General features: G+C 46.3%; 1 protein-coding gene across 1 annotated transcript in view; it reads right to left on the reverse strand.

Moving 5' to 3' along the window:
- The window catches only part of prex2 (phosphatidylinositol-3,4,5-trisphosphate-dependent Rac exchange factor 2), a 910,511-nt gene that overhangs the window by 772,783 nt on the left and 112,413 nt on the right, over positions 1–25,315 (reverse strand). Inside the window, exons 2-4 of the mRNA XM_070891336.1 lie at positions 4,163–4,234; positions 2,835–2,957; positions 189–293 (exon numbers count right to left, since the gene is read on the reverse strand). Of these exons, the coding sequence (XP_070747437.1) occupies positions 189–293; positions 2,835–2,957; positions 4,163–4,234 (300 nt within the window). The remainder of the gene's footprint in view (positions 1–188; positions 294–2,834; positions 2,958–4,162; positions 4,235–25,315) is intronic.

Raw genomic sequence — 25,315 nt, forward strand, 5'->3', positions numbered from 1 at the left:
TGTAACTGGTCTGTTCCTGTACCACAATATCAATTCAATTCACCTCAATATATTAATTGTTTAGTTTGATATTTGGAAGAGAAAAAAGCATTAATCTTATTTAGAAATATACAGTTGTAATTAATTTGGTCCATTAATGTGCTAACAAAAAATAAAATACTGCAGTTGCTGAAAAAAGAAGTCCTTACCAGCAAAAATGTCCGCACAGTTCTCATTTTATTCAGTTCCAATAGTAGCTTTTGTGCTTTTTCATGATTGCTACAGTACTCATCATAAATAGAAAATCGATGTTTCTGTGTTTCCAAAGAAAAATCACAATAAGCAACCCTTTTGAATTATTGCCTACTGTTGAAAAGTACTTCAGAACATGGTGGAGAAAATCTCTAACCATCTTGAATTACAGTAGAACAATCTTGTACTGCGATCCACTAATGAGTGCCCCTGCTCATTGATGAAGGACTTTTTTGCAGGAACACCGCTTGCCATTTTTTTATTGCTGGAGGTGGTGTAAATAGAAAATACAAGTGATAGAAAAAGTGTGCAAATAAGCCTATTAGAGCTTTCTACATATCAAAACCTTTTTTTGTGGGGGCGAAGGGTGAATGGCAACTTTACCACTTGAGTAGTCCAAATCCAAAGAGGTGTAATTTTCTTTCTAAAATGTTAGACTGAATTCCACAAGGGAATAGCCACACGGGGATAGAATTTTGCTTGTGATAATCAACGTAGCATTGCCACCAGTGCCAATCTGATTTGTGGCCTAGCAGGGCCTGGGTTAAGATCAAACTTCCAATTTTTCCCCTCTAAACACCAGCCGTAAAGAGCCAACACTGTGGTTAGGGAAAACAATCAGGACAGTCTAAAATGTGGCGGGGCTATTGACCCACAAGTCAATTATACTTTCATTATGCCAGTGGAACAATGAACTAAAAAGATGCCACACTCATCTCAATCACAGTGTATCATTTGTATATCCTAGGCATTTTCTACACATCACACAGTTGGAGCCCTATTTTTCAAAGAACACCATTGCAAAGTATAGAAAAGTAGAAGGAAAAAGAGACATAGCACAAATAATTTGTTGCAGCAAATATTTTATTATTTAGTAAAGCCGCTCAGAAACGTACATTATCACTGCCTCATACTTTATTAGCAATATTCTGTCATCAAATCATACCACACAAGATAAGTGCGGAAATTCACAAGATTTGTCACGGGATATTGCACGCAACAAATCACTTGCCTTAGTGATAATTAATTCTTGGGTAAGGGCCACATTATTTTTACAGCCTGTAAGGTTGACAAGAATCTGTATCTATAAGGCAGAAAACAAGGCAGAAACACTGATTTGGGGGTATAATTTATTTTCTGCAAGTATCACTGGTCGTAAACACAGAATCGCCTGCTGAAAAAGAAATCTACCATATTATTTGTAGTGCTATAATTAATTTTCAAGGTGGAAAATGGCAATCTTCTCTTCCTTACAAAGCTGCATCAAGTATTTCCCATAGCTGTTATCTAACATTTCAATACCTACCAAAATTAAATCAAAAATTGCATCAGCTGCGTATTTTTATATTTATTTGTTTTTTTCCCCCTTAAACTGGAGGATTTCTTGTGGCTTTGCCCACGGAATGGGCAGGAACAAAACATATTTCCTTAAGAGTATATTAGTGATGCTGTGGATATGGGGATCTACAACTTTTAATACTTATATGTCTCCAGCTAGGAGTAAAGGTTGGCAGCGACAAGTCACAAATTGCAGATGCCCAAATAAGGCGCCCGATATTGGTGAAGGACCCCGCCCGCCCAAGTGCCACCCAAAGGACCGCCGATGGCCGCTGAGGTACCTGACGGTACTTTGGGCGGGATATTCATCGTGAAGGTCCTTCAAAGGGCGGCGGGCGGCAAATGAGGGACTTAAACCGCCAATCTAGGCAACAGCCAGCGGGAGCTCTCGTTCTCGGCAGCAAAGGCGCTTGCCACCCAAGTGCCACCGAGGATGGAAACGGGCCCACAGAGGGTCGAAGACCTGCAAAGAAAAATCATCAGGGAAAAAAAAACATCGGAAGACCGTCAGGGGACCCCATTGAGGAAGTTGCTGTGGAAAAAAAAATGTTTACTAACCTTTTTTTCAGGATCTTCATACTTACCATCGGGGACAGACCAGCCTCCAGCCAGCAGTCTTTCTCTGTTCTGACGCCGATTCCCACCGACTCCTGCCCACACCAATCTGGCATCTCGGCGGGCGGGAGATCAGTTGCGCCACTTGGCCATCCGCTGACGTCGACAGGCGATTCCCGGCGGTTCTTCTCTCCCGCCCGCTCCAGCCCACATCAAAAGTGGCACTGGGCAGATCTTCCAGAGGAATGCTGGCAGCAGTGGGCGGTGAATTCATCAATTTCGGGCCCAAGGAGTGTGCACAGCAAATATAATGCATTTATAGATGTACAAAAAGGCTGCGCATGGAATTTTTATAGTTACTGGACTGGACCATGCAATCAACAACACAGACAGGTCTTTGCATTTAACATGTGCTTCATAATTTGTTACCTGATCTTTTTGGCAAAGAAAATGGAGTAATAGTACCATTTGTTGTTCAAAATAGTTTTACATACAAGTACATATACAGAGTGAAAACAGAGACTGCAAGGGAACCCAAAAGAATTGATGTGGTCAAAATAAAGTTATTTTTGTGGTAATATTACTGCTTATTAAAATAACTTTTCCTCAATAGAAAACTAGAAATTAAAATCAGTTTGTCAAGAACATAAGAAAATACTGTAACAATATAATAATACTGTAACAGTCCAGCCAGAGCCAGTGATACATACAAACTGAAGAAAGCAGCTTCCCAATTCATGTTGGGCACCAGGTTCAGGCTGCAGGCACTCCTCAATCATACTCAGGAATTCTTTGTGGACTGCAAGAATGTCCTCAATATTAGAAAACAATGTCTGAAAGTAAATATCAAAATTCACATTATACACAAAGTCAGAGCTGCTGAAAATTTTCAAATTGTATTGTCAAATCTACATCACTTTCCTTGAAACCAGATTTCGACACGGCCTCCATTCTCCACGCCTGCTCCCCACCACCACACCCTCCCACACACAATTTCCTCCCTTACTTCATTAAAAACAATAACTAATGCTGAGGTATGGTTCCACATGCCCCAGCAGCTTTCCAGTACATCACCCAAGTAGTTTTCTTTCCGTGCAAACACTGACCCGGCTTCTTGACCAAAGTGGCATCAGAGCTGGGCTGATCTTGTCCAGACCTCCATCATATCAGAGCTGAGCTGATCCTGTCCACACCCACATCACATCAGAGATGGGCTGATCCTGACCCCACGCCCATCACATCAGAGCTGAGCTGATCCTGACCCCACGCCCATCACATCAGAGCTGAGCTGATCCTGACCCCACGCCCATCACATCAGAGCTGAGCTGATCCTGACCCCACGCCCATCACATCAGAGCTGGGCTGATCCTGACCCCACGCCCATCACATCAGAGCTGAGCTGATCCTGACCCCACGCCCATCACATCAGAGCTGAGCTGATCCTGACCCCACGCCCATCACATCAGAGCTGGGCTGATCCTGACCCCACGCCCATTACATCAGAGCTGGGCTGATCCTGACCCCACGCCCATTACATCAGAGCTGGGCTGATCCTGACCCCACGCCCATCACATCAGAGCTGGGCTGATCCTGTCCCCATCCCCATCACATCAGAGCTGGGCTGATCCTGACCCCACGCCCATCACATCAGAGCTGGGCTGGTCCTGTCCCCATCCCCATCACATCAGAGCTGGGCTGATCCTGTCCCCATCCCCATCACATCAGTGCTGGGCTGATCCTGACCCCACGCCCATCACATCAGAGCTGGGCTGATCCTGTCCACACCCACATCACAGCTCTGCACTTTCAGGTAACAGTAGAGAAACAGAAACTGGAACCCTGAGTGATTTTTTTCAGCTCCCTAGCCTAAGTAATTCTGTTTAGTGACTGCTGCCTCAGTTGAAATTCGATAGCTCAGCACGGATTAGGGACCTAACTTGTTGCCTTCTTAATATGTAGCATTCATGTGGGGCATTCATGGTGGAACTGAATCGCGGGCTGAATGGCCCTCTCCTGTTCCTATTTCTACAGTTCTTACCTTAACGGTTTCTTCAGTCACATTCTTGTCAATTCTAGAAGCAGCATGCTGGATCATTCGCTGCAAGAATGCCTAATAAAAATAACATATTTGTGTTACGTTATCTTCAGATACAGAATGGGGATAGTATTATCAATGCTTTACTAGTCATATAAATGTTTTACTTTATGCCATGGTAATCCTAAAGGTATGATTGTAAGGACAGGCAAAGTATACTCTGTGGAATGGAGTATATTTGCCTCCACTTATTAATTTAGCAGAAAGTATAAAGTGGGAAACACTGAATACTGTAAACTAACACAGGTACAAATCTGACTGCTTTATTAGGGCCCAAAGTGATTACATTACATGATGGCTTGCCTTTTATACCTGGGCCGCACACAAGTGCGTACAGCCCAATGACCTCCGACAGTGGCGCCACCTGGTGGCTAGTAACCCCAAGCATACATACATGACAGTATCCCCTTTTAAGATATTAGTAACAGTCTTTTTACAAATTGAGACAGTCTGGGGCTTTCCACTCCCGAGTTGATCGTCTCAGTTCAACTCCAGCCTTGAGCGAGCGTTCTGAGTCTGTTATGACTGGGGTCTGGGTAGCCGATCTGCTGGGAGTGGCAATGACCATATCAGGGATTGAAAGTCCAGATTCATTGATGACAGCAGAGTCCTCTGACGACTGAGGGTAGGTTGGTTGGCCACTGATTGTGTCTTCCTCAGACTGTTCCAGTTCATCCGTGTGCCGCAGCTTTATCTGATCAACATGTTTCCTGCATGTTTGCCCATTCTTGAGCTTGATGATAAACACTCTGTTACCCTCCTTGGCCGTAACAGTACCGGCGATCCACTTGGGACCTTGACCATAATTTAGTACATACACAGGATCGTTAACAGAAATGTCGCGTGACACAGCAGCGCGATCACGATACCACTGCTGACTGTGATGTCTGTATTCAACATGATCTTTAAGATCAGGGTGGACAAGAGAGAGCTTGGTCTTGAGACCTCTCTTCATCAATAGTCAGCAGGGGAACCCTAGTCAGCATGTGGGGTCTTGTCCTGTAACTAAGCAATATGCATGACAAGTGAGTCTGCAGTGAACCTTGAGTTGATGGTTTGGACAGCACGCTCTGCTTGACCATTAGATGCGGGTTTGAATGGTGCTGACCTCACATGTTTGATACCATTGAGCTTCATGAACTCTTGAAATTCCAGACTAGTGAAGCAAGGTCCGTTGTCGCTTACAACGATGTCGGGCAGACCATGACTGGCAAACATGACACGAAGGCTCTCAATGGTAGCTGTGGATGTACTGGATGACATGATTATACACTCTATCCACTTAGAATATGCATCCACCACAACTAAAAACATCTTTCCCAGGAAGGGACCTGCAAAGCAGATGTGGATCCTGGACCATGGTTTGGACGGCCACGACCACAGACTCAGCGGCGATTCCGCTGATGCTTTACTTAGCTGCATGCAAGTGTTGCACTAATGCACACATGATTCCAGATCAGAGTCAATTCCAGGCCACCATACATGAGACCTGGCAATGGTTTTCATCATGACAATACTGGGATAAGCGCTATATAGATCATGTACAAATTTATCTCTGCCTTGCTTAGGCATTACCCCACAGTAAACAATCTGACTGAATGGATAGTTTGTCTTTGTGACGGTTGTAAGGTTTGTTCTCATCACCCATTTGCTTGGGCATGGCAGACCAATCACCACTAAGGACACAACATTTCACAACCGATAATATCGGGTCCTGGCTAGTCCAGGTCTTAACTTGTTGAGCCGTGACAGGGGTTCCTTCACTTTCAAAAGCATCCATAACTAACAGCAGGTCTGCAGGTTGTGGTGTCTCCATCTCCGGTGTGTTCAATGGCAGACGGCTCAGTGCATCGGCACAATTCTCGGTGCCAGGTCTATGGCGAATGACATAATCATAGGCAGATAATGTCAGCGCCCAACTCTGGATGTGGGACGATGCATTGGTATTGATACCTTTGCTTTCCGAAAACAATGAAATGAGTGGCTTGTGATCTGTTTCCAGTTCAAACCGAAGACCAAACAGGTACTGATGCATCTTTTTAATCCCATACACACAGGCTAATGCTTCCTTTTCTACCATGCTGTAGGCTCTTTCCGCCTTTGAAAAACTTTTAGAAGCATATGCTTGTAGTTTACCCGACTCATTAGCTTGATGGAGCACGCAACCAACTCCATATAACGAAGCATCACAGGCCAATACTAGATGCTTACATGGATCATAATATACCAGCAGCTTGTTAGAGCAAAGCAGATTAGTAGCTTTCTCAAAAGCTCTATCTTGAGACGTACCCCAAACCGTTATCGCCTTTTCTTAGCAGCATGTGCAGTGGCTCTAATAAAGTGCTCAATCTAGGTAGGAAATTACCGAAGTAGTTGAGTAGACCAAGGAACAAATGCAGCTCCGTCACATTCTGAGGCTTGGGTGCATTTTTGATGGCCTTGGTTTTCGAGTCCGTAGGCCTGATGCCGTCAGCAGCAATTTTCCCCCGTAGGACTTCAACTTCCGGTGTCATGAAGACGCACTTCGAACATTTCAGTCTGAGTCCCACTTTGTCCAGACGATGTAGAACCTCTTCCAGGTTGTTCAGATGTTCAGCGGTGCCACGACCTGTGACCAGGATGTCATCTTGGAACATGACGGTTCTAGGGATGGACTTCAATAGACTCTCCATGTTCCTCTGAAATATGGCTGCAGCCGAGCGAATTCCGAAAGGACACCTGTTGTAGATAAACAGTCCTTTATGAGTGTTGATGCATGTAAGATTCTTCGACATCTCGACTAGCTCCTGTGTCATGTAGGCCGACGTCAGATCCAGTTTGGTGAACGACTTCCCTCCAGCTAGCGTTGCAAACGGGTCATCAACCTTCGGTAACGGGTATTGATCCTGTTTTGAAACTCGGTTGATCGTAACCTTGTAGTCTCCACAAATCCTGACAGTGCCATCGCTCTTCAACACAACAACAATGGGACTGGCCCATTCGTTAAATTCGACCGGTGATATGACCCCTTCACGCTGAAGTCTGTCCAGTTCGATTTCGATCTTCTCCCTCATCATGTACAGAACACCCCAAGCTTTATGATGGACAGGTCTTGCATCCGAGTCCACGTGGCTCTGCACCTTGGTTCCCATGAAATTGCCGATGCCTGGTTCAAACAGCGAGGGGAACTTGCTCAGCACTTGAGCACATAGAGTATCATCCTCCGACAACAACACTTTGATATCGTTCCAATTCCATTTGATTTTTTCTAGCCATTTCCTGCCGAACAGCGTTGGACCATTGCCTGGAACAATCCATAATGGTAAATCATGAACCGCACCATCATACAACACCTTGACTACTGCACTGCCAATCACCGTTATGAGTTCTTTAGTGTACGTAGGCAACTTGGCATTGACTGGACTCAGCTTAGGCCTCACAACTTTAGCATCCCACAGCTTGTCGAATGTCCTCTGGCTCATTATTGATTGACTTGCACCCGTGTCCAATTCCATCGGTACCAGCACACCATTAAGTTTCACATTAATCATTATCGGTTGGCTCTGTTAGGAATGAATACAATCCATACACTTCCTCCTCTGGTATCTCGGATTGCATATCTGGATCCGCTCTATACTGGTCATCATCCTCCACGTGATGTGTCGCAGCACGCTTGCTCAGTTGCGGACATATGTGCTGGAGATGCCCCACTCTTGAACAGCCATTACAAATGTACTTTTTAAACCGACACTGATGAGGCCGATGATTGCCCCCACAACACCAACACGGTGAAATCGGATTCATTCCCGTTGGTGGAAGTTGGACAGCCAAGGTTTTGTATACGCAGTCGAATAGGTCCTGCCATATGCAGCTCTGCCAAACGACGATACAATCTTGTTTACAGTACTTGCCGAGTTCCGATTTTTCAATGATATCTGCTTTAAGTTTTTGTCCATCATCACGCATGCCTAGGCAATCGTGGTGGCTTTGCTCAAATCCAGCGCCTCCGCCGCCAGTAGCTTACGCAGGATAACCTCATGGTTGATGCCAATTACAAAAAAGTCTCGCAGCATGTCACCAAACGCATTTGCGAACTTGCACGGTCCAGCTAGACGTCTTAGGTCGGCAACGAATTCTGGCACATTCTGCCCTCAGAACGAACATGCTTGTAGAATCGATATCGTGTGATGATGCCGCCTTCTGGTTTGAGATGGTCACGTACCAGAGCACACAATTTCTCATAATCCTTGTCCATTGGACTTGCAGGCAAGAGAAGATTCTTTATGAGTCCATAGATTTTCGGACCGCAAATCGTGAGGAAGACCGTCCTGCGCCTAACTGCGTCAGTGGGTTCCTCCATTTTGTTGGCCACGAAGTACTGGTCCAGGCGAGCTACAAAATTTGCCCAGTCCTCTTCCTCCACGAATCTCTCCAGAATTCCAATTGTGCTCATTTTTGCATGCAAAGGTTCTTAAGTTACCTCGTCACCAAATGTTATGAATGCAACAACTCGATAGACTGAATATTGTAAACTAACACAGGTACAAACCTGACTCTGCTTTATTAGGGCCCAAAGTGATTACATTACATGATGGCTTGCCTTTTATACCTGGGCCGCACACATGTGCGTACAGCCCAATGACCTCCTACAGTGGCGCCACCTGGTGGCTAGTAACCCCAAACATTCATACATGTCAGAAACCTACTGTATATGTATTCTAATTTTTATCTAATATTAGCAAAAGGAGAAAAATATTCCCCTAAATTTTGTGGTTTCTGTAATGTATTTGCTTCATGGATTCTTAGCTTAATAGCAATGTGTTGCTATGAATTATTAAGAACTAGTTGTTTTATTAACAAAAGTTTAACAATCACACTACACATTACCAATTCATCCACTAGGCTCACAACTGCATCATCATCATAGGCAGTCCCTCAAAACGAGGATAACCTGCTTCCACGCCAAAAAAAAGGATGAATTCACAGGTGTTTCGAATGAAGAACCCAAACTGCATTCTCAAGGGTGGAAGATGCCTGTGCGAGGATATTTTTAACATGTGGTGGCCATTGCACACCAGCCACCACACAGGCATGACAGAGCTAGGTCTTGGTCCAGTGGCAAGGATTACCCAAGACAACTGGAGACCTGCTCTGCTGCACGGACCTAGTGTGCACAAATATCGCAGTGTGGGCTGACCTGTGCTGCCCCTGGGCCCTTGGCCCTGAACTCACGCCTCTCCTGGGCCCCGATCACATCCCTCCGCAGTCTCTCACAGCTCCTTCGCCCTGATCTCACCACTCCTGCTGCATCTGCCCATGCTCCCATCACCGACCTGGACCTTGCTGGCGTCACTATTCACTGCCGTTGCCCTCCTGCACCAGCTTGCAGTGGTATGCCGCCATGCTGTCCAGGGGCCACATGCCACTCCTTTTATGGCCCCGACCTGTCGTTAATGGTTTCATGCAGGTCGGGGTCACAACTGCATGCCTCATCGTGGGTGGCCTAGACCCAACTGACTGGGGTTTTATTGAGTCTTGTGAACATCATGTGAGTGGCTAATCCACTCACCATACAACAACTCTACAAACCTGTGAGCATACTCACGGGTGCATACATTACACTGCTTCTCCTTTTTTTTAGAAGCAAGGAAATTATACAATATTTCAAAAGATTACTTATCATGATTACAATTTTACAAATTCGACTGCTGAGCCGGAGTATCTTGTTGTAAGCGTTTAGCTTCCCCCTGCTCCGACCTCCATTTCTGTTCAATTGGCTGGCTATGCCTGGTTTCTATATTCTTATTTGACTCAGGAGACTGTCTTGGGGAATTTCTGCTTTCAGGATGTGCAGCCCAAGATATCTGACTTCTATTTTCCAGTGTCCTCTAGTTTCCTTGAAACCCTTACATCAGTCTTAGTGCAAGCTTTCTTCCTACAATCTTGATGTTCCCAGTTATCAATATTCTGTCTGGTTGGTTTGCGTTTTCTCATTCACCTTCTCAACTGAACTCCAACTCCACCTGCCCCCTTGGAAGATGCAGAGTTTCTGCAAGATTATCCCATACTCGCAGAACCGCCTTTAGTCAGCTGAATCTGAGTTGGTGGGGATATGGACATTGTGACCGTTGTGTTCGTTGAAGTGCTTGGACCTGCCAACTCACTCTGATCAGGGACGGATTAAGGGTGCCTCGGGCCCTGGGCAGTACCCCGACCATGGGCCCCGAACTCCCATTCACATCCTGCAGTAAATGACATTAGTGAGCTAAGTCACAGAGCACTATACGGAGTGTGAATCAGGTCAAGGTCAGGTCTACATCTCAGGTTATGTTCTCATTGATATTATGACAACACTCATTTAATATTTTATTATGTTTCCAAACAATCAAACTGATACCTCGATGAAACCCTGTATAAACAGTAAACAACGCTTTATTTTTTTTAAATCCTTACATTTTGCAACAAAATTGACAATGGCAACAATTTAGAACAAAACAATGCAATTGTTTTGGAAGACCATCATTTGTCATTTGCATTCCTTTTTCTCCACAGAGGCAACTACAAGTTACAACGATCTTTTCCTAGATTTTTTCGGCTAAACTTGTCAATGATTTTCAAGAAGTCAAGTCCTCTCAGTACTTCGCTCTCGATGCTCATGATTGAAAGACTATTAAGTCGATCTTGTCCCATTCGGTTCCTGACCTCATCCTTGCTGAGTTTTAGTTTCGAGAAGGACCTCTCACTACTGCAATTTGATACCATCATCGACAGATATATCCGAAGAGCTATTTCAATGTTAGAAAAGGTTTGGGTGGGGGCGTGTGTATGGAGGAATTGATACATTCTCAGCTCTGCTGACTTAGTTTGTTTGACACAAATTGAGGTTTAAAGCTCTGTTGAGGATGCCACCAAGTTAGAAAACTGGATGAATTCACTTTCAATCATAAGTTCCAGATCTTTAGGATAGGAGCGGGCAAGATTTGCTGCGGCTCGCTTGATCTCATGATTCGAGAGCGCAGTTAGGTTGGACAGGAATCCAAACATACAGTTGATTTCCTTGCATGCTTCAAGGCGATGTTTCAAGGTACTGATTAGTTGATGAATGATGACAAGGAACACTTCAGTTTTGAATTTTTCCTTGGGTGACAGCACAGTGTTTACAGGATTTCCATCGTCCTCGCGGCGATTGCTTACCCGGATGCGCCTCTGAGCTGAATTGTACTCATTGTGGCCACACAGTTTAATCCCTAGGTCTTCGAAGTCCTCAAACTCTGTCCACTGGGTCTTGACAAAATCAACAAGGGACTCGAGTAAGGGCACCATGACATTCAAATTCAAGCCGGTCTCTTGAAGCGAGAAATTGGTCAGGTGAAAACGCTTCAAGACTGTGTTCCAAATAACAATGAGAAAACTGAATCCAGTTCGCCCAGTTTGTCAAGGATCAACTGAGCTTCATTTCGGCATTCAACTTTATGTTCAACGTTAGTTGCCAGGGATTCCAACACTTCGCATATGGGAGTGTAACCTTTGAGCAGGGCTGACATTGCTTCATACCTTGCTGACCATCGAGTAGCATAAAGCTGTTTGATGGCAGACAACCCAAAAGGCTTTAGTTTTTCATAGATTTTGTTGGCTTTAGTTTAGCAGTCGCTAGCGATACTGTGATGCAGAGAGATGTCAAAAAATCTGACAATCACTGGGCTGCATGCGGCACTGTTTTACCCCACAAGGTTGAGTGCGTGCACTGCGCATGATATGTCACATATGAGCATTGCTCTTTGATGCTAGTTTGGACACCAATGTATTTCCCACTCATATTTGAAGCATTATCATAAGATTGTCCGCGACAATTTTGTATGTCGATCCCATTCTCATCCAGAAAGGCCAGTATTATTTCTGCTATTTCTTGTCCAGTGTTACCGAGATGAGGGGGTTGACTTATGAGGAAAGGTTGAGTAGGTTGGGCCTCTACTCATTGGAATTCAGAAGAATGAGAGGTGATCTTATCGAAATGTATGATTATGAGGGGGCTTGACAAGGTGGATGCAGAGAGGATTTCTCCACAAATAGGGGAGACTACAACTAGAGGGCAGAATCTTAGAATAAGGGGCCACCCATTTAAAACTGAGAAGAGGAGAAATTTCTTCTCTCAGAGGGTTGTGGGTCTGTGGAATTCACTGCCTCAGAGAGCTGGGACATATTCAGACATAAATAGATAGACCCTCACCACTTTTAAACAATAAGGGAAGAAGAGGTTAAGGGGGGCGGGCAGGGAAGTGGACCTGCGTCCATGATCAGATCAGCCATGATCGTATTAAATGGCAGTGCAGGCTCAAGGGGCCGTATGGCCTGCTCCTATTTCTTATCTTCTTATGTTCTTATAATTCAGTTAGATTCAAGTTGGACAAGGATAGGCCTGGAATAAAAGTCCCGATTTGGGGAAAAGCTAATTTTGCTAAGTTAAGGAGTGATTTGGCCAGTAGACTGGAAACAGCTACTTGTGGGTAAATCAGTGTCAGAACAGTGAGAGGCATTCAAAGAGGAGATCTGGAAGGCTCAGGCCAAACATGTGTCCTTAAAGAAAAAAGGGTGGGAATAATCATTCAAGAGCCCCCTGCATGTCTAGGGACTTACAGGGAAGGATAAAGAAAAAAAGGGACACTTATGTCCTATACCAATGGTTAAATACTATAGAATCTTTCGAGGAATATAGAAAGTTAAGAGGCAAAATTAAAAAGATATTAGGAATGCAAAGAGAAAGCGCAAAAAATTCTTGACTAGTAAAATTAAGGAAAACCCTAAGATGTTCTATAAATATATTAAGAGTAAGAGGTTAATTAAAGAAAGGGTAGGGCCTATTAGAGACCATGAGGGTAATCTTTGTGTGGAGGCGGCAGATGTTGGTAAGGTTCTTAACGAATACTTTGCATCTGTTTTCACAAAGGAAAGGGGCAATTCAGATATTGCTATCGAGAAGTGTGATATTCTGGATGAAATAAATATAGTGAGAGAGGAAGTATTAAGGGGTTTAGCAGCTTTGAAAGTAGATAAATCCCCAGGCCCAGATGAAATGCATCCCAGGCTGTTGAGCGAAGTAAAAGAGGAAATAGCAGAGGCCTTGACAATTATTTTCCAGTCCTCTTTGGATTTGGGCATGGTCCTGGAGGATTGGAGGACTGCTAATGTAGTACCCTTTAAGAAGGGAGAAAGGGACAGGCTGAGTAATTACAGGCCTGTCAACCTAACCTCAGTGGTGGGAAAATTATTGGACAAAATCCTGAAAGACAGGATAAATCTACATTTGGAAAGGCAAGGATTAATTAGGGACAGTCAGCCCGGATTTGTTAAGGGAAGATCGTGTTTGGCTAACCTGACTGAATTTTTTGAGGAGGTAATCAAGAGGGTCGATGAGGGTAGTGCGTATGATGTAGTGTATATGGACTTTAGCAAAGCTTTTGATAAAGTCCCACATGGTAGACTGGTCACAAAGATTAAAGCCCATGGGATCCAGGGCAAAGTGTCAAGTTGGATCCAAAATTGGCTTAGAGGTAGGGAAGCAAAGGGTAATGGTTGATGGATGTTTTTGTGACTGGAAGGATGTTTCCAGTGGGGTTCCGCAGGGCTTAGTACTGGGTCCCTTGCTTTTTGTGGTATATATCAATGATTTAGATTTGAATATAGGGAGTATAATTTAGAAGTTTGCAGATTACACTAAAATTGGCTATGTTTGATAATGAAGAGGAAAGTCATGGGGAGCAGGAGGATATCAATCAACTGGTCAGGTGGGCAGAGCAGTGGCAAAATGGAATTTAATTCAGAGCAGTGTGAGGTAATGCACTTTGGGAGGGCCGATAAGGAAAGGGTATACACATTAAGCAGTAGGCCACTTAATAGTGTTGATGAACAAAGGGATCTTGGAGTGCTTGTCCACAGATCCCTGAAAGTAGCAGGCCAGGTAGATAAGGTGGTTAAGAAGGCATACGGAATGCTTGCCTTTATTGGTCGAGCCATAGAATATAAGAGCAGGGAGGTTATGCTTAAATTGTATAATAATTTGGTTAGACCACAGCTGGAGTACTGCGTGCAGTTTTGGTCGCCGTATTATAGGAAGGAAGTGATTGCACTAGAAAGGGCGCAGATGAGATTTACTAGGATGCTGCCTGGAATGGAGAATCTTAGTTATGAGGACAGATTGGATAGGCTGGGTTTGTTCTCATTGGAACAGAGGAGGTTGAGAGGAGACCTCATTGAGGTGTACAAAATACTGAGGGGCTTGGACATAGTGGATAGTAAGGGTCTATTTCCATTGGTGGAGCGGTCTATTATGAGGGGGCATAGTTTTAAGGTGGTTGGTGGAAGGTTTAGAGGGGATTTGAGCGGGGCGGGGTGCTTCTTTACGCAGAGGGTTGTGGGGATCTGGAACTCACTGCCTGGAAGAGTGGTGGATGCAGTAACCCTTATCACTTTTAAGAGATGGTTGGATGGGCACTTAACCTGCAGGGTTACGGACCTCGAGCTGATAATTGGGATTAGACTGGATAACCTCTTGTTGGCCGGCGCAGGTATAATGGTAAGTACTGCAGGGAATCAAATACGGCCAGGGTGATCTCCTGGACTAGTTTCGATTGCCTGGATGGGTCGGAGAAGAATTTCCCCAGATTTGTTTTCCTAAATTGGCCTGGGTTTTTATCAGGTTTTCGCCTCGCCCAGGAGATCATATGACTCCGGTTGTGGTCGGGTATAGAATGTTTCAGTGTAAGGGGTGTCGCAGTTGTGTGGGGCGGATTAGTTAGGCTGGGTGCTCTTTACCTTTCCACCATTGTTCATTGGTTTATATGTAACCTCCAAGGCTGCTGACCAAGGGCCGTGCGGCTCTTTGTCGGCCGGCGTAGACACGATGGGCCAAAATGGCCTCCTTCTGCTCTGTAAATTTCTATGTTTCTATGTTTCTAAATTAAAATTTGGTTGTTGGGGTTGATGATGCACTCCAGTCCCTCCGGCGCCCACCTCTCGCAGAAGACCGCAAGCGTACTGGTGGACACCGCGTGCTCCACCTCAAGGGACTCCCTGGCTCGGATGTAACCGCGGAAGAGAGGCAGGTAATCGGGCTGAACGACCCCCTTGACCGCCCGCTGCCTGGACCGGGTGAGGCCCCCTTGGCTATGCCCAGGAGCGATCCGACGAGGAGGCCTTCCGACCTGCCCACTCCCCTCCGCACAGGGTGCCCAAAGATCAGGAGTGTGGGACTGAAGTGCAACCAGAATTTGAGGAACAGCCCCTTCAGATATTGGAACAGGGGCTGCAACCTCGCACACTCAACGTAGGTCCCCTGCAGTCAGAATCAGGGGAAGTCATAACGGGGAACAAAGAAATGGCGGACCAATTGAACAAGTACTTTGGTTCGGTATTCACGAAGGAGGACACGAACAACCTTCCGGTTATAAAAGGGGTCGGGGGGTCTAGTAAGGAGGAGGAACTGAGGGAAATCCTTATTAGCCGGGAAATTGTGTTGGGGAAATTGATGGGATTGAAGGCCGATAAATCCCCAGGGCCTGATGGACTGCATCCCAGAGTACTTAAGGAGGTGGCCTTGGAAATAGTGGATGCGTTGACAGTCATTTTCCAACATTCCATTGACTCTGGATCAGTTCCTATAGAGTGGAGGGTAGCCAATGTAACCCCACTTTTTAAAAAAGGAGGGAGAGAGAAAACAGGGAATTATAGACCGGTCAGCCTGACATCGGTAGTGGGTAAAATGATAGAATCAATTATTAAGGATGTCATAGCAGTGCATTTGGAAAGAGGTGACATGATAGGTCCAAGTCAGCATGGATTTGTGAAAGGGAAATCATGCTTGACAAATCTTCTGGAATTTTCTGAGGATGTTTCCAGTAGAGTGGACAAGGGAGAACCAGTTGATGTGGTATATTTGGACTTTCAGAAGGCGTTCAACAAGGTCCCACACAAGAGATTGATGTGCAAAGTTAGAGCACATGGGATTGGGGGTAGTGTACTGACATGGATTGAGAACTGGTTGTCAGACAGGAAGCAAAGAGTAGGAGTAAATGGGTACTTTTCAGAATGGCAGGCAGTGACTAGTGGGGTACCGCAAGGTTCTGTGCTGGGGCCCCAGCTGTTTACACTGTACATTAATGATTTAGATGAGGGGATTAAATGTAGTATCTCCAAATTTGCGGATGACACTAAATTGGGTGGCAGTGTGAGCTGCGAGGAGGATGCTGTGAGGCTGCAGAGCGACTTGGATAGGTTAGGTGAGTGGGCAAATGCATGGCAGATGAAGTATAATGTGGATAAATGTGAGGTTATCCACTTTGGTGGTAAAAACAGAGAGACAGACTATTATCTGAATGGTGACAGATTAGGAAAAGGGGAGGTGCAAAGAGACCTGGGTGTCATGGTACATCAGTCATTGAAGGTTGGCATGCAGGTGCACAGGCGGTTAAGAAAGCAAATGGCATGTTGGCCTTCATAGCAAGGGGATTTGAGTACAGGGGCAGGGAGGTGTTGCTGCAGTTGTACAGGGCATTGGTGAGGCCACACCTGGAGTATTGTGTACAGTTTTGGTCTCCTAACCTGAGGAAGGACATTCTTGCTATTGAGGGAGTGCAGCGAAGGTTCACCAGACTGATTCCCGGGATGGCGGGACTGACCTATCAAGAAAGACTGGATCAACTGGGCTTGTATTCACTGGAGTTCAGAAGAATGAGAGGGGACCTCATAGAAACATTTAAAATTCTGACGGGGTTAGACAGGTTAGATGCAGGAAGAATGTTCCCAATGTTGGGGAAGTCCAGAACCAGAGGTCACAGTCTAAGGATAAGGGGTAAGCCATTTAGGACCGAGATGCGGAGGAACTTCTTCACCCAGAGAGTGGTGAACCTGTGGAATTCTCTACCACAGAAAGTTGTTGAGGCCAATTCACTAAATATATTCAAAAAGGAGTTAGATGAGGTCCTTACTACTAGGGGGATCAAGGGGTATGGCGAGAAAGCAGGAATGGGGTACTGAAGTTGAATGTTCAGTTATGAACTCATTGAATGGCGGTGCAGGCTAGAAGGGCCGAATGGCCTACTCCTGCACCTATTTTCTATGTTTCTATGTTTATATGTTTCTATATACATGGAACACGGATTCCTCTGGACCGCAGAAATTACAGGTGGCCCAGGAGCCCGTGAACTGACTTAAGAACTTATTGCACGGGACTGCTCCGTGCACCACCCTCCAGTCCAAGTCCCCAATAAATAGAGGGAGGACTCCCACGTAGAGTGCACTCCACTGGGGACCCCCACCTCCTCCGGACGGCAAGATGGTACACCATGGCGTGTCCGGACGGCAGGCGAGGATGGCAACATGGAGATTATGCAAGAGCAGCTCGTACAGGAATCCCCTCCGTGCAGATCTGAAAGGCACAGAGGGGATTTCCCGGAGGAGGCTCAAGTTGTGAGGCGCCGGCTTCCAGGGGAAGTTTTGGGGCTTGGCACCGATGAGCAATTCCGTCTGGACAGGGGTCAGTTCAGACGGGATCTCCCCACGTGCTTGAGCCTCCTCGCCACACCTAACAGAGTCAGGGCGCAGTGCTGTTTTTAGTGACTCGATGGCATTGGCCATGCGCCGGACGTCGGCCCAGGATAGGCGCCGTGTCAGCTCGTCTGGCGCCATCCAGACCACTTCTCCACCATCGAGCAGGTCCATGACCCTGGTCGCCTTGTCAGACACAGCCCTCTCGTCCGCCTGCCACCTAAAACCGCAGTCGTGCAGGCACGGATTCCTGAGCAGCGGCTCCCGAAGGGCAACTGCCACTCCAGACGGGGGAGAGCTGCGCTTGGTGGCGACTCTGTTCCAGACCCTGATGAGTTCCTGGTAAAAGACAGGCAGCCCCTGTATGGCAGTCCTGACACCCCCCCAGGCTCACAAACAGGAGCTGCGTGTCGTAGTTGAGGCCGTGCTGCTGGCGGAAGAAATGTGTCGCTAGCGCACGCCATCTAGGAGGGGGCTCGACGTAAAGGTATCTCTGCAGAGTCTGAAGACGGAAAGTCGCATGTTGGGTGCTGACGCACACCAACGCCTGACCGCCCTCCCTAAGCGGGAGACTCAGAACCACAGCAGAGACCCAGTGCTTCCTGTTGTTCCAGCTTCTTCTGTATCTTGGCGACAAACGCAGGGGGAGGGGTCAAAGTGACCAACCGGTACCACAGCATAACGGCCACCAGCTGGTTTATGACTAGCGCTAGACACCTGTAGGACAGCACTCGGAGCAGTCCTGTCCAGCGCTCTAGGCGAGCAGCGACTTTGGCCTCCAGCTCCTGCCAGTTCGCCGGCCAGGCTTCCTCGTCAGGGCTAAGGTAGACTCCCAGATAGAGGAGATGGGTCGTGCTCCAGGCAAAAGGCCTGAACTCCTCCGGCAGGGAGTCCACCCACCACTGACCCACCTGGAGTCCGGAACATTTCTCCCAGTTGATCCTGGCGGAGGATGTGGCCGAGTAAATCTCCTGGCACTCAAGCATCCTCTGAAACCTGTGAGCATATTCACAGGTGCATACATTACAGTTCTCTCATCAATCTTATATTGTTTCATTTAAGAAGAAACTTTGCTCTCAGCATGCTTTGATTTGGAGTCATGGTTTATCTGCACCGTTCCTCATTTGTATATAATAGTGCATAGGCTGGAGCTGCATACAATACCATCAGGAGAATTCAACAGTGCAGGTTTAATTAATGGATCACATTCAGAATTTTTTTTACAGTTCTGTCAAAAACCATTACATATTCGTAATTCATTGTACAATATAATCATTAAAATACTGAGATGTACTTTGGAAGTCCTTTGCTAAAGTTCCTTATTGTATGCAATGGTTCCACTAAAAGAAGAAAAATAAATTGTTTGAACCCCTCCAATTAGGTTTCCGCCCTGACAAAGCACAGAAACAGCCTTTATCAAAGTCACAAACAACATCCTATATGACTGTGACCGTAGTAAACTATCCCTCCTCATCCTTCTCAGCCTGTCTGCAGCCTTTGACATGGCTAACTACGCCATCCTCCTCCAACGCCTCTCCTCCATTGCTCAGCTGGGCAGGACTACCCTCGTCTGGTTCCATTCTTATCTATCCAATCGTAGCCAAGGAATCTCCTGCAATTGCATCTCTACCCACTCCCGCCCCATAACCCCTGGAGTCCCCCACGCGTCTTTCCTTGCTCCCCTCCTATTTCTCTTCTGCAGCTGACTGTCAGCCACATCATCCGAAAACATAATGTCAGGTTCCATATATATGCTGATGACAACAGGCTCTACCTCACCACCACCTCTCTCGACCTCTCCACTGTTCATAAATTGTCCGACTGTTTGTCCAACATTGGATAAGCAGAAATTTTCTCCAATGAAGTATTGGGAAGACTGAAGCCATTGCCTTTGAACCCCTAGCCACTGACTTCATCCCTCTCCTTGTCACACTCTGATACTGAACCAGGTTGTTTGCAATGTTGGCGTCCAATTCCATCCCAAGATCAGCTTCTAACCCCATATCCTCTCCATCACCTAACCAACTAATTCCATCTCCAGAACATTTTTCTCATCTCTACCCCGCCTCAGCTCATCTGCTGTTGACTTCTTATCTATGTTTGTGTTACCTCTAGAGTTGACTATTCCAATACTGTCCTGGTCGACCTCCAACCTTGTACCCTCCGTATACTTGAGCTCATTCAAAACTCTGCTACCCGTGTCCTAACTTGCAACAAGTCCCGTTCACCCATCATCCCTTGTTGACCTACATTGGCCCTCGGTCCGGCAATGCCACGATTTGAAAATTCTCATTCTTGATTTCAAACTCCTCCATGGCGTCGACCCTCCCTCGTTCTGCAAACTCCTCCAGCCGTACAACCCTCCGAGATATCTTTGCTCATCTAATTCTGGCCTCTTGCGCATCCCCAATTTTAATCGTTGCACCATTGGCAGCCTTGTCTTTAGCTGCCTAGGCCCTAATGTCTGGAATTCACTCCCTAAACTTCTCTACCTCTCTCACCTCCTTTAAGATGCTCCTTAAAACCTTCTTCTTTGACCAAGCTGTCCTAATAGCCCCTTCTGTGGCTCGCTGTCAAATTTTGTTTGATAATGCTCCTGTGAAGCAACTTGGAACATTTTACTACATTAAAGGCGCTATATAAATGCAAGTTGTTGTAGTTGTATTAATATTATAGTATATTTAAATCAGTCAGGAACTGTATTAAAATAATGCAGCAGTTAGCCATTTTGATGCAACCAAGTATAATACTAAAATATATTTATTGGAAAATAAAATTGACATATTAAACAGACATGGAGATCACACTATATCTATGCTGACTTATGACAGGGTGAAATTAATAAATTCAATATTAGTTGGTTTTCTTTAATTCACATAAACTTTTATGAACAAAAAAAACACACATAAAAAGCTATGCACTTATTCTTCTCCTTTCATACTGAAAGTAATATTCCAGCTATCAAGCAGCATAGCTATCGATGATCGAAGCACTTAGCTCCAAATGCCCACAATGGTGGACAATCCAGCTCAGGATACCCACCCATTTGTCTTTCCTGTGGAACCACAGCCAACAACATTCTCATGCGTGCAGAGCCTTGGTGCCATTCACAATGCATATTTGTAAGATAATTTTTATTCATTCCTGGGATCTGAGCATCATAAGCAGGGTCAGCATTTACTGCCCACCCCTAATTGCCATTGAGAAGGTTGTGATGAGTCGCCATCTTGAACAACTGCAGTCTGTGAGGTGAAGATACTCCCAAAGTGCTGTTAGGGAGGGAGTTCCAGGATTTTGACTGAGCAACAATGAAGGAACGGCGATATATTTCCAAGTCAGGATGGTGTGTCACTTGGAGGGGAACTTGGAGGTGATGGTGTTCCCATTCGTCTGCTGCCCTTGTCCTTCTATGCGGCAGATGTTGCGGGTTTGCGAGGTGTCTGGAGGTAAAGAATATTTAAGGTGATGGATGGGACGCCGATCAAGCAGGCTGCTTTGTCCTGGATGGTGTTAAGCTTCTTGAGTGTTGTTGGAACTGCACACATCCAGGCAAGTGGCGAGTATTCCATCCCACTCCTGACTTGTGCCTTGTAAATGATGGAAGGACTTTGGGAATTAGGAGGTGAGTCACTCGCCACAGAATTCCCAGCTTCTGACCTGCTCTTATAGTCACAGTATTTATGCTTATACCATCAGTAACTTGTCAGTGAGAGGTCCCTAACCCTCTCCCTATTCCCTGCCCATGTCCTAACTCTCACCAAGTCCCGCTCACCCTTCACCCGTGTGCTCGCTGATCTACACTGGCTCCTGGTTAAGCAATGCCTCGATTTTAAAATTCTCATCCTTGTTTTCAAATCCCTCCATGGCCTCGCCCCTCCCTACCTTTGTAATCTCCTTCAGCCCCACAACCCCACGAGATGTCTGCACTCTTCTAATTCTGGCGCCTTGAGTATCCCTGACTTTAATCGCTCAACCATTGGTGGCCGTGCTTTCTGTTGCCTAGGCCTAAGCTCTGGAATTCCCTGCCTAAATTTCGCCACGTCTCTACCTCTCTTTCCTCTTAAAACCTACCTCTTTAACCAAGCTTTTGGTCACCTGCCCTAATTTCTCCTTATGTGGCTCGGTGTCAATTATTTTGTCTCATAATAATCCTGTGGTGGGGAACTCGGGAGGAGGCCGAGATGGATCATCCACTCAGCACTTCTGGCTGAATATGGTTGCAAACGCTTCAGCCTTGTCTTTTGCATTCACGTACTGGGCTCCGCCATTATCGAGGATGGGAATGTTCATGGAGCCTCCTCCTCCCGTTAGTTGTTTAATTGACAACCAACATTCACGACTGAATGTGGCAGGACTGCAGAGCTTTTATCTGATCCGTTGGTTGTCGGATCGCTTAGCTCTGTCTATAACAGGGGCGAGCAAAATACGGCCCATGGCCCACCAAAAGATTCCGTTTGGCCCGTAGAGGCCTGGCTTCAAGGACGAACGTCCGCAGCTCCTGACCCCTAGCCTGACCCCGCCCCACCTGATGTCAGGAGGTGGCTTAATGTCTCCAAGGCAGTCGGGGAGTCAACATAGCAACGGGCCTTTGAGATGGAAGGTGAAGGTATGGTGGCTGAGGTGGGCAGAAAACGGCCCGGGATCATCAATCCCACTGCACTCTAATTTTAGTCAAAACATGTAAACTGTTTCTCAGTGGGGTACCTTAATGCTATACTTTTGCATCGCTCTAAATGAAAGAGTTGCTGCAAAAGTGGTGATGGATCCCCTCTGATTCTGGAGTGCATGGATTGAAACTCCAGTGTGGTGTCTGGCCAAGTTTGACAAGTGCTGAGGGATTCCGTTTATCTGGGATTATTATAAACTGAAGGAGAAGGGATTTTTTTAATGTTTTGAGAGTTTGGGAGCTCCTGCCCACTCTCAAAACATTGCAACTTTAATTTCTGCCAGCAGAGTCATGAATATACGTATAACCATGACAATATGCAGCACTCATGGCAGCACGAATGTTAATTTGTAGTCATGCATAGCCTACAGTAGAACTATGATGCCCCCAGTGCAACCATCAATCCCCTACCATTAACGTAGTATTGAGAATTTGGGACATATTACTTCATTGGAAATTCATCAGCTATAATTCCAGTATCATTTATTTCAGTGACCAACCAATATGAGTACCATTTTGAATGGTCGATGTGATTATATCAGTCATTTGGTGTGGCAGCCCCCCAACCTGCGAGAGAACACCATCCGCAGGTCGGGGACTAAGAGCAGGAGCCAGCCACCGCAGGGATCAGTGCGAGCCGTTCCAGGATGGCGACGGATTCGGAGGGCGACTGGACTGACGTCACCAAAATCCAGGTCATCGATTGGAGCGTGGACAAGACCAGCGGTGGTGTCGGGGTCCAGGTGCAGGAGGAGAGTTGTCGAGCAGCAGAGGAGCGGCGAGAGATCGGGGCGGAGGAGCGGCGAGAGATCGGGGCCCAGGACAAGCGAGAGTTCGGGGCACAGGACAGGCGAGGTCAAAGTCGAGGAGCAGCGAGGTTGGAGGCGAGGTCAGAGTCGAGAAGAGTCGAAGTCGAAATCGAGGAGCCCAGCAGCGAGGCAGAGGCCCAGGAGCAGCGCAGCGTATAACAACAGCGGGGTCGGGGTCCAGGGAAGGTGCAGCAGAGCTTGGTCTCCAGTCGTCTTGGTTAACCCTTGCCACTGGTCCAAGACCTTGCTCTGTGAGCCCTGTGTGGTGGCTGGTGTGCTACGGCCACTCCACGTTGAAATAATTCAGGCACAGGCATCTTCCACTCTTCAAGATGTAGTTCGGGACCTGGAATGTCAGATCCCTCATTGAAAGACCTGTGAATTCATCCTTTGTTGGTGTGGAAGCAGGTCATCCTCGACATGAGGGACTGCCTAATACTATAATATACGCTCAGAGTGTGCTATGCATTGGACAATTTTGGAGAAAGCACACGTTTGTACCCATATTGCAGAAAGTCTTCAGGCTTCTGTGGGATACATTGGGCCACGGCCCCCTGGGGGTGGGCCTTTTACCGATGACAGCGCAGCCCCAAGACTGCTGGAGAACGGTGAGTGCAGCAGTGGGGAGGACGCAGGCCTGTCCCTGCCTGCCCAGGCCTGACCCCCAGTGATGGGCTGACTGATGGATGATACCAGTTAACCAGTTTTTCACTACCACCTAACTAATTAATGCAAAGCTGATTTTTGTTTATTAATTAGCATTTTAATTATCTCAAATTTATTTATGTAACACGGATTATTTATACTAATTGATAATGAGTAAATTAGTTAACAGATTTATTCACTAACTTAACACCCTCTGCTCATTAACCAATTAGTAAACAATTTAATTGTGCTCATTACTGTACTAATTACATAGTTATTAATTTAAAAGCTGCTGAGCGGACTGCATGGGACCTCTAAACCGCTGCATGGCCATGCAGCTTAACAGGAACATTAGTGTGCGGCCCTCAGCAGCTTACCAAATCTTCTAGCCCAAATAATTTCCCACCCCTGGTTTATTGCATGCTGTTTAGCATATATGTCGATATCAGTGTACTGTGGGGAGAGACAATGCCAGTCGACTCAAGCTGTTATGGCAGCTTTTGTTATAGTTTACAAAAGAGAAAAGAAGCAAGACTATTTACCTCGGCTGCCCGACCACTCCCCTCGTCCCCGTCCCCCCCCTTAACCTCAGCCGCACAACCTCGCCCCGGTCCTCGGCAGCCCGAACACCCAGCCCCCTCCACCCCACACCCACCCCCTTACCTCGGTCGCTTGTCCTCACCCCGGTCCTCAGCGGCCCGACCTCACCCCCATCCTCGGTGGCCCGGCATCCACCTCGGTCCTCAGCAACCTGACCTCAGCCCGGTCCTCGGCGGCCCGACCTCGCCCCCCACCCCGCCCCCCTTACCTCGGCCACCCGACTGTGCCCAACTTCCCCCGACCCCACCTACCGCGGCCCAGGCAAAGACGTTCCGAAATCCAGAAATACCCGGAATCCGGAATGGCCTCGGTCCCAAGGTTTCTGTATTTTGGACGTCACACCTGTATCTGGAAACTTTTAATGTTAACTTAACAAGTTTAAGAGTCATCAGAACATCTTCAGTATTGCAGAAAAATTCTTCAATGAGCACTGAAAGTATTTTAATTTATATATTGTAATAACAAAAAAGAAACAGGCAGAAGATTCACTTACATAAACTTCTTTATGTGTGCGGATTTTTTTTAATCAATAAAAGAGGACATATTTTTTCCACAAAATGGTGTAGAGATGGTTTGTTATCACGTGGGCCACGGAGATCTTAATTGAGCAAATGCAGCAGAGGACATTGCCTTCTTTAGTACCACAGGTCAGAGGAAAGGAGCATAGAAGGATCTGTGGGTGGTGGCATGGCAGAGAACAATATGCAGAGGCTGCAAGTGAGTAATATGTCTAAATACCATATCACTTCAGCCAATGTAGGACTACCCAGGAGTTCCTGTCATTAACTGTGACACAAAGTGCTTCCTGCCCCTCACATTATATTAGTGCTTCATTTCTTATTCTGAATGGACTTTCTG

The sequence above is a fragment of the Pristiophorus japonicus genome, chromosome 1 (assembly GCF_044704955.1).
Source record: "Pristiophorus japonicus isolate sPriJap1 chromosome 1, sPriJap1.hap1, whole genome shotgun sequence".
Classification (NCBI taxonomy): Eukaryota; Metazoa; Chordata; class Chondrichthyes; family Pristiophoridae; genus Pristiophorus; species Pristiophorus japonicus.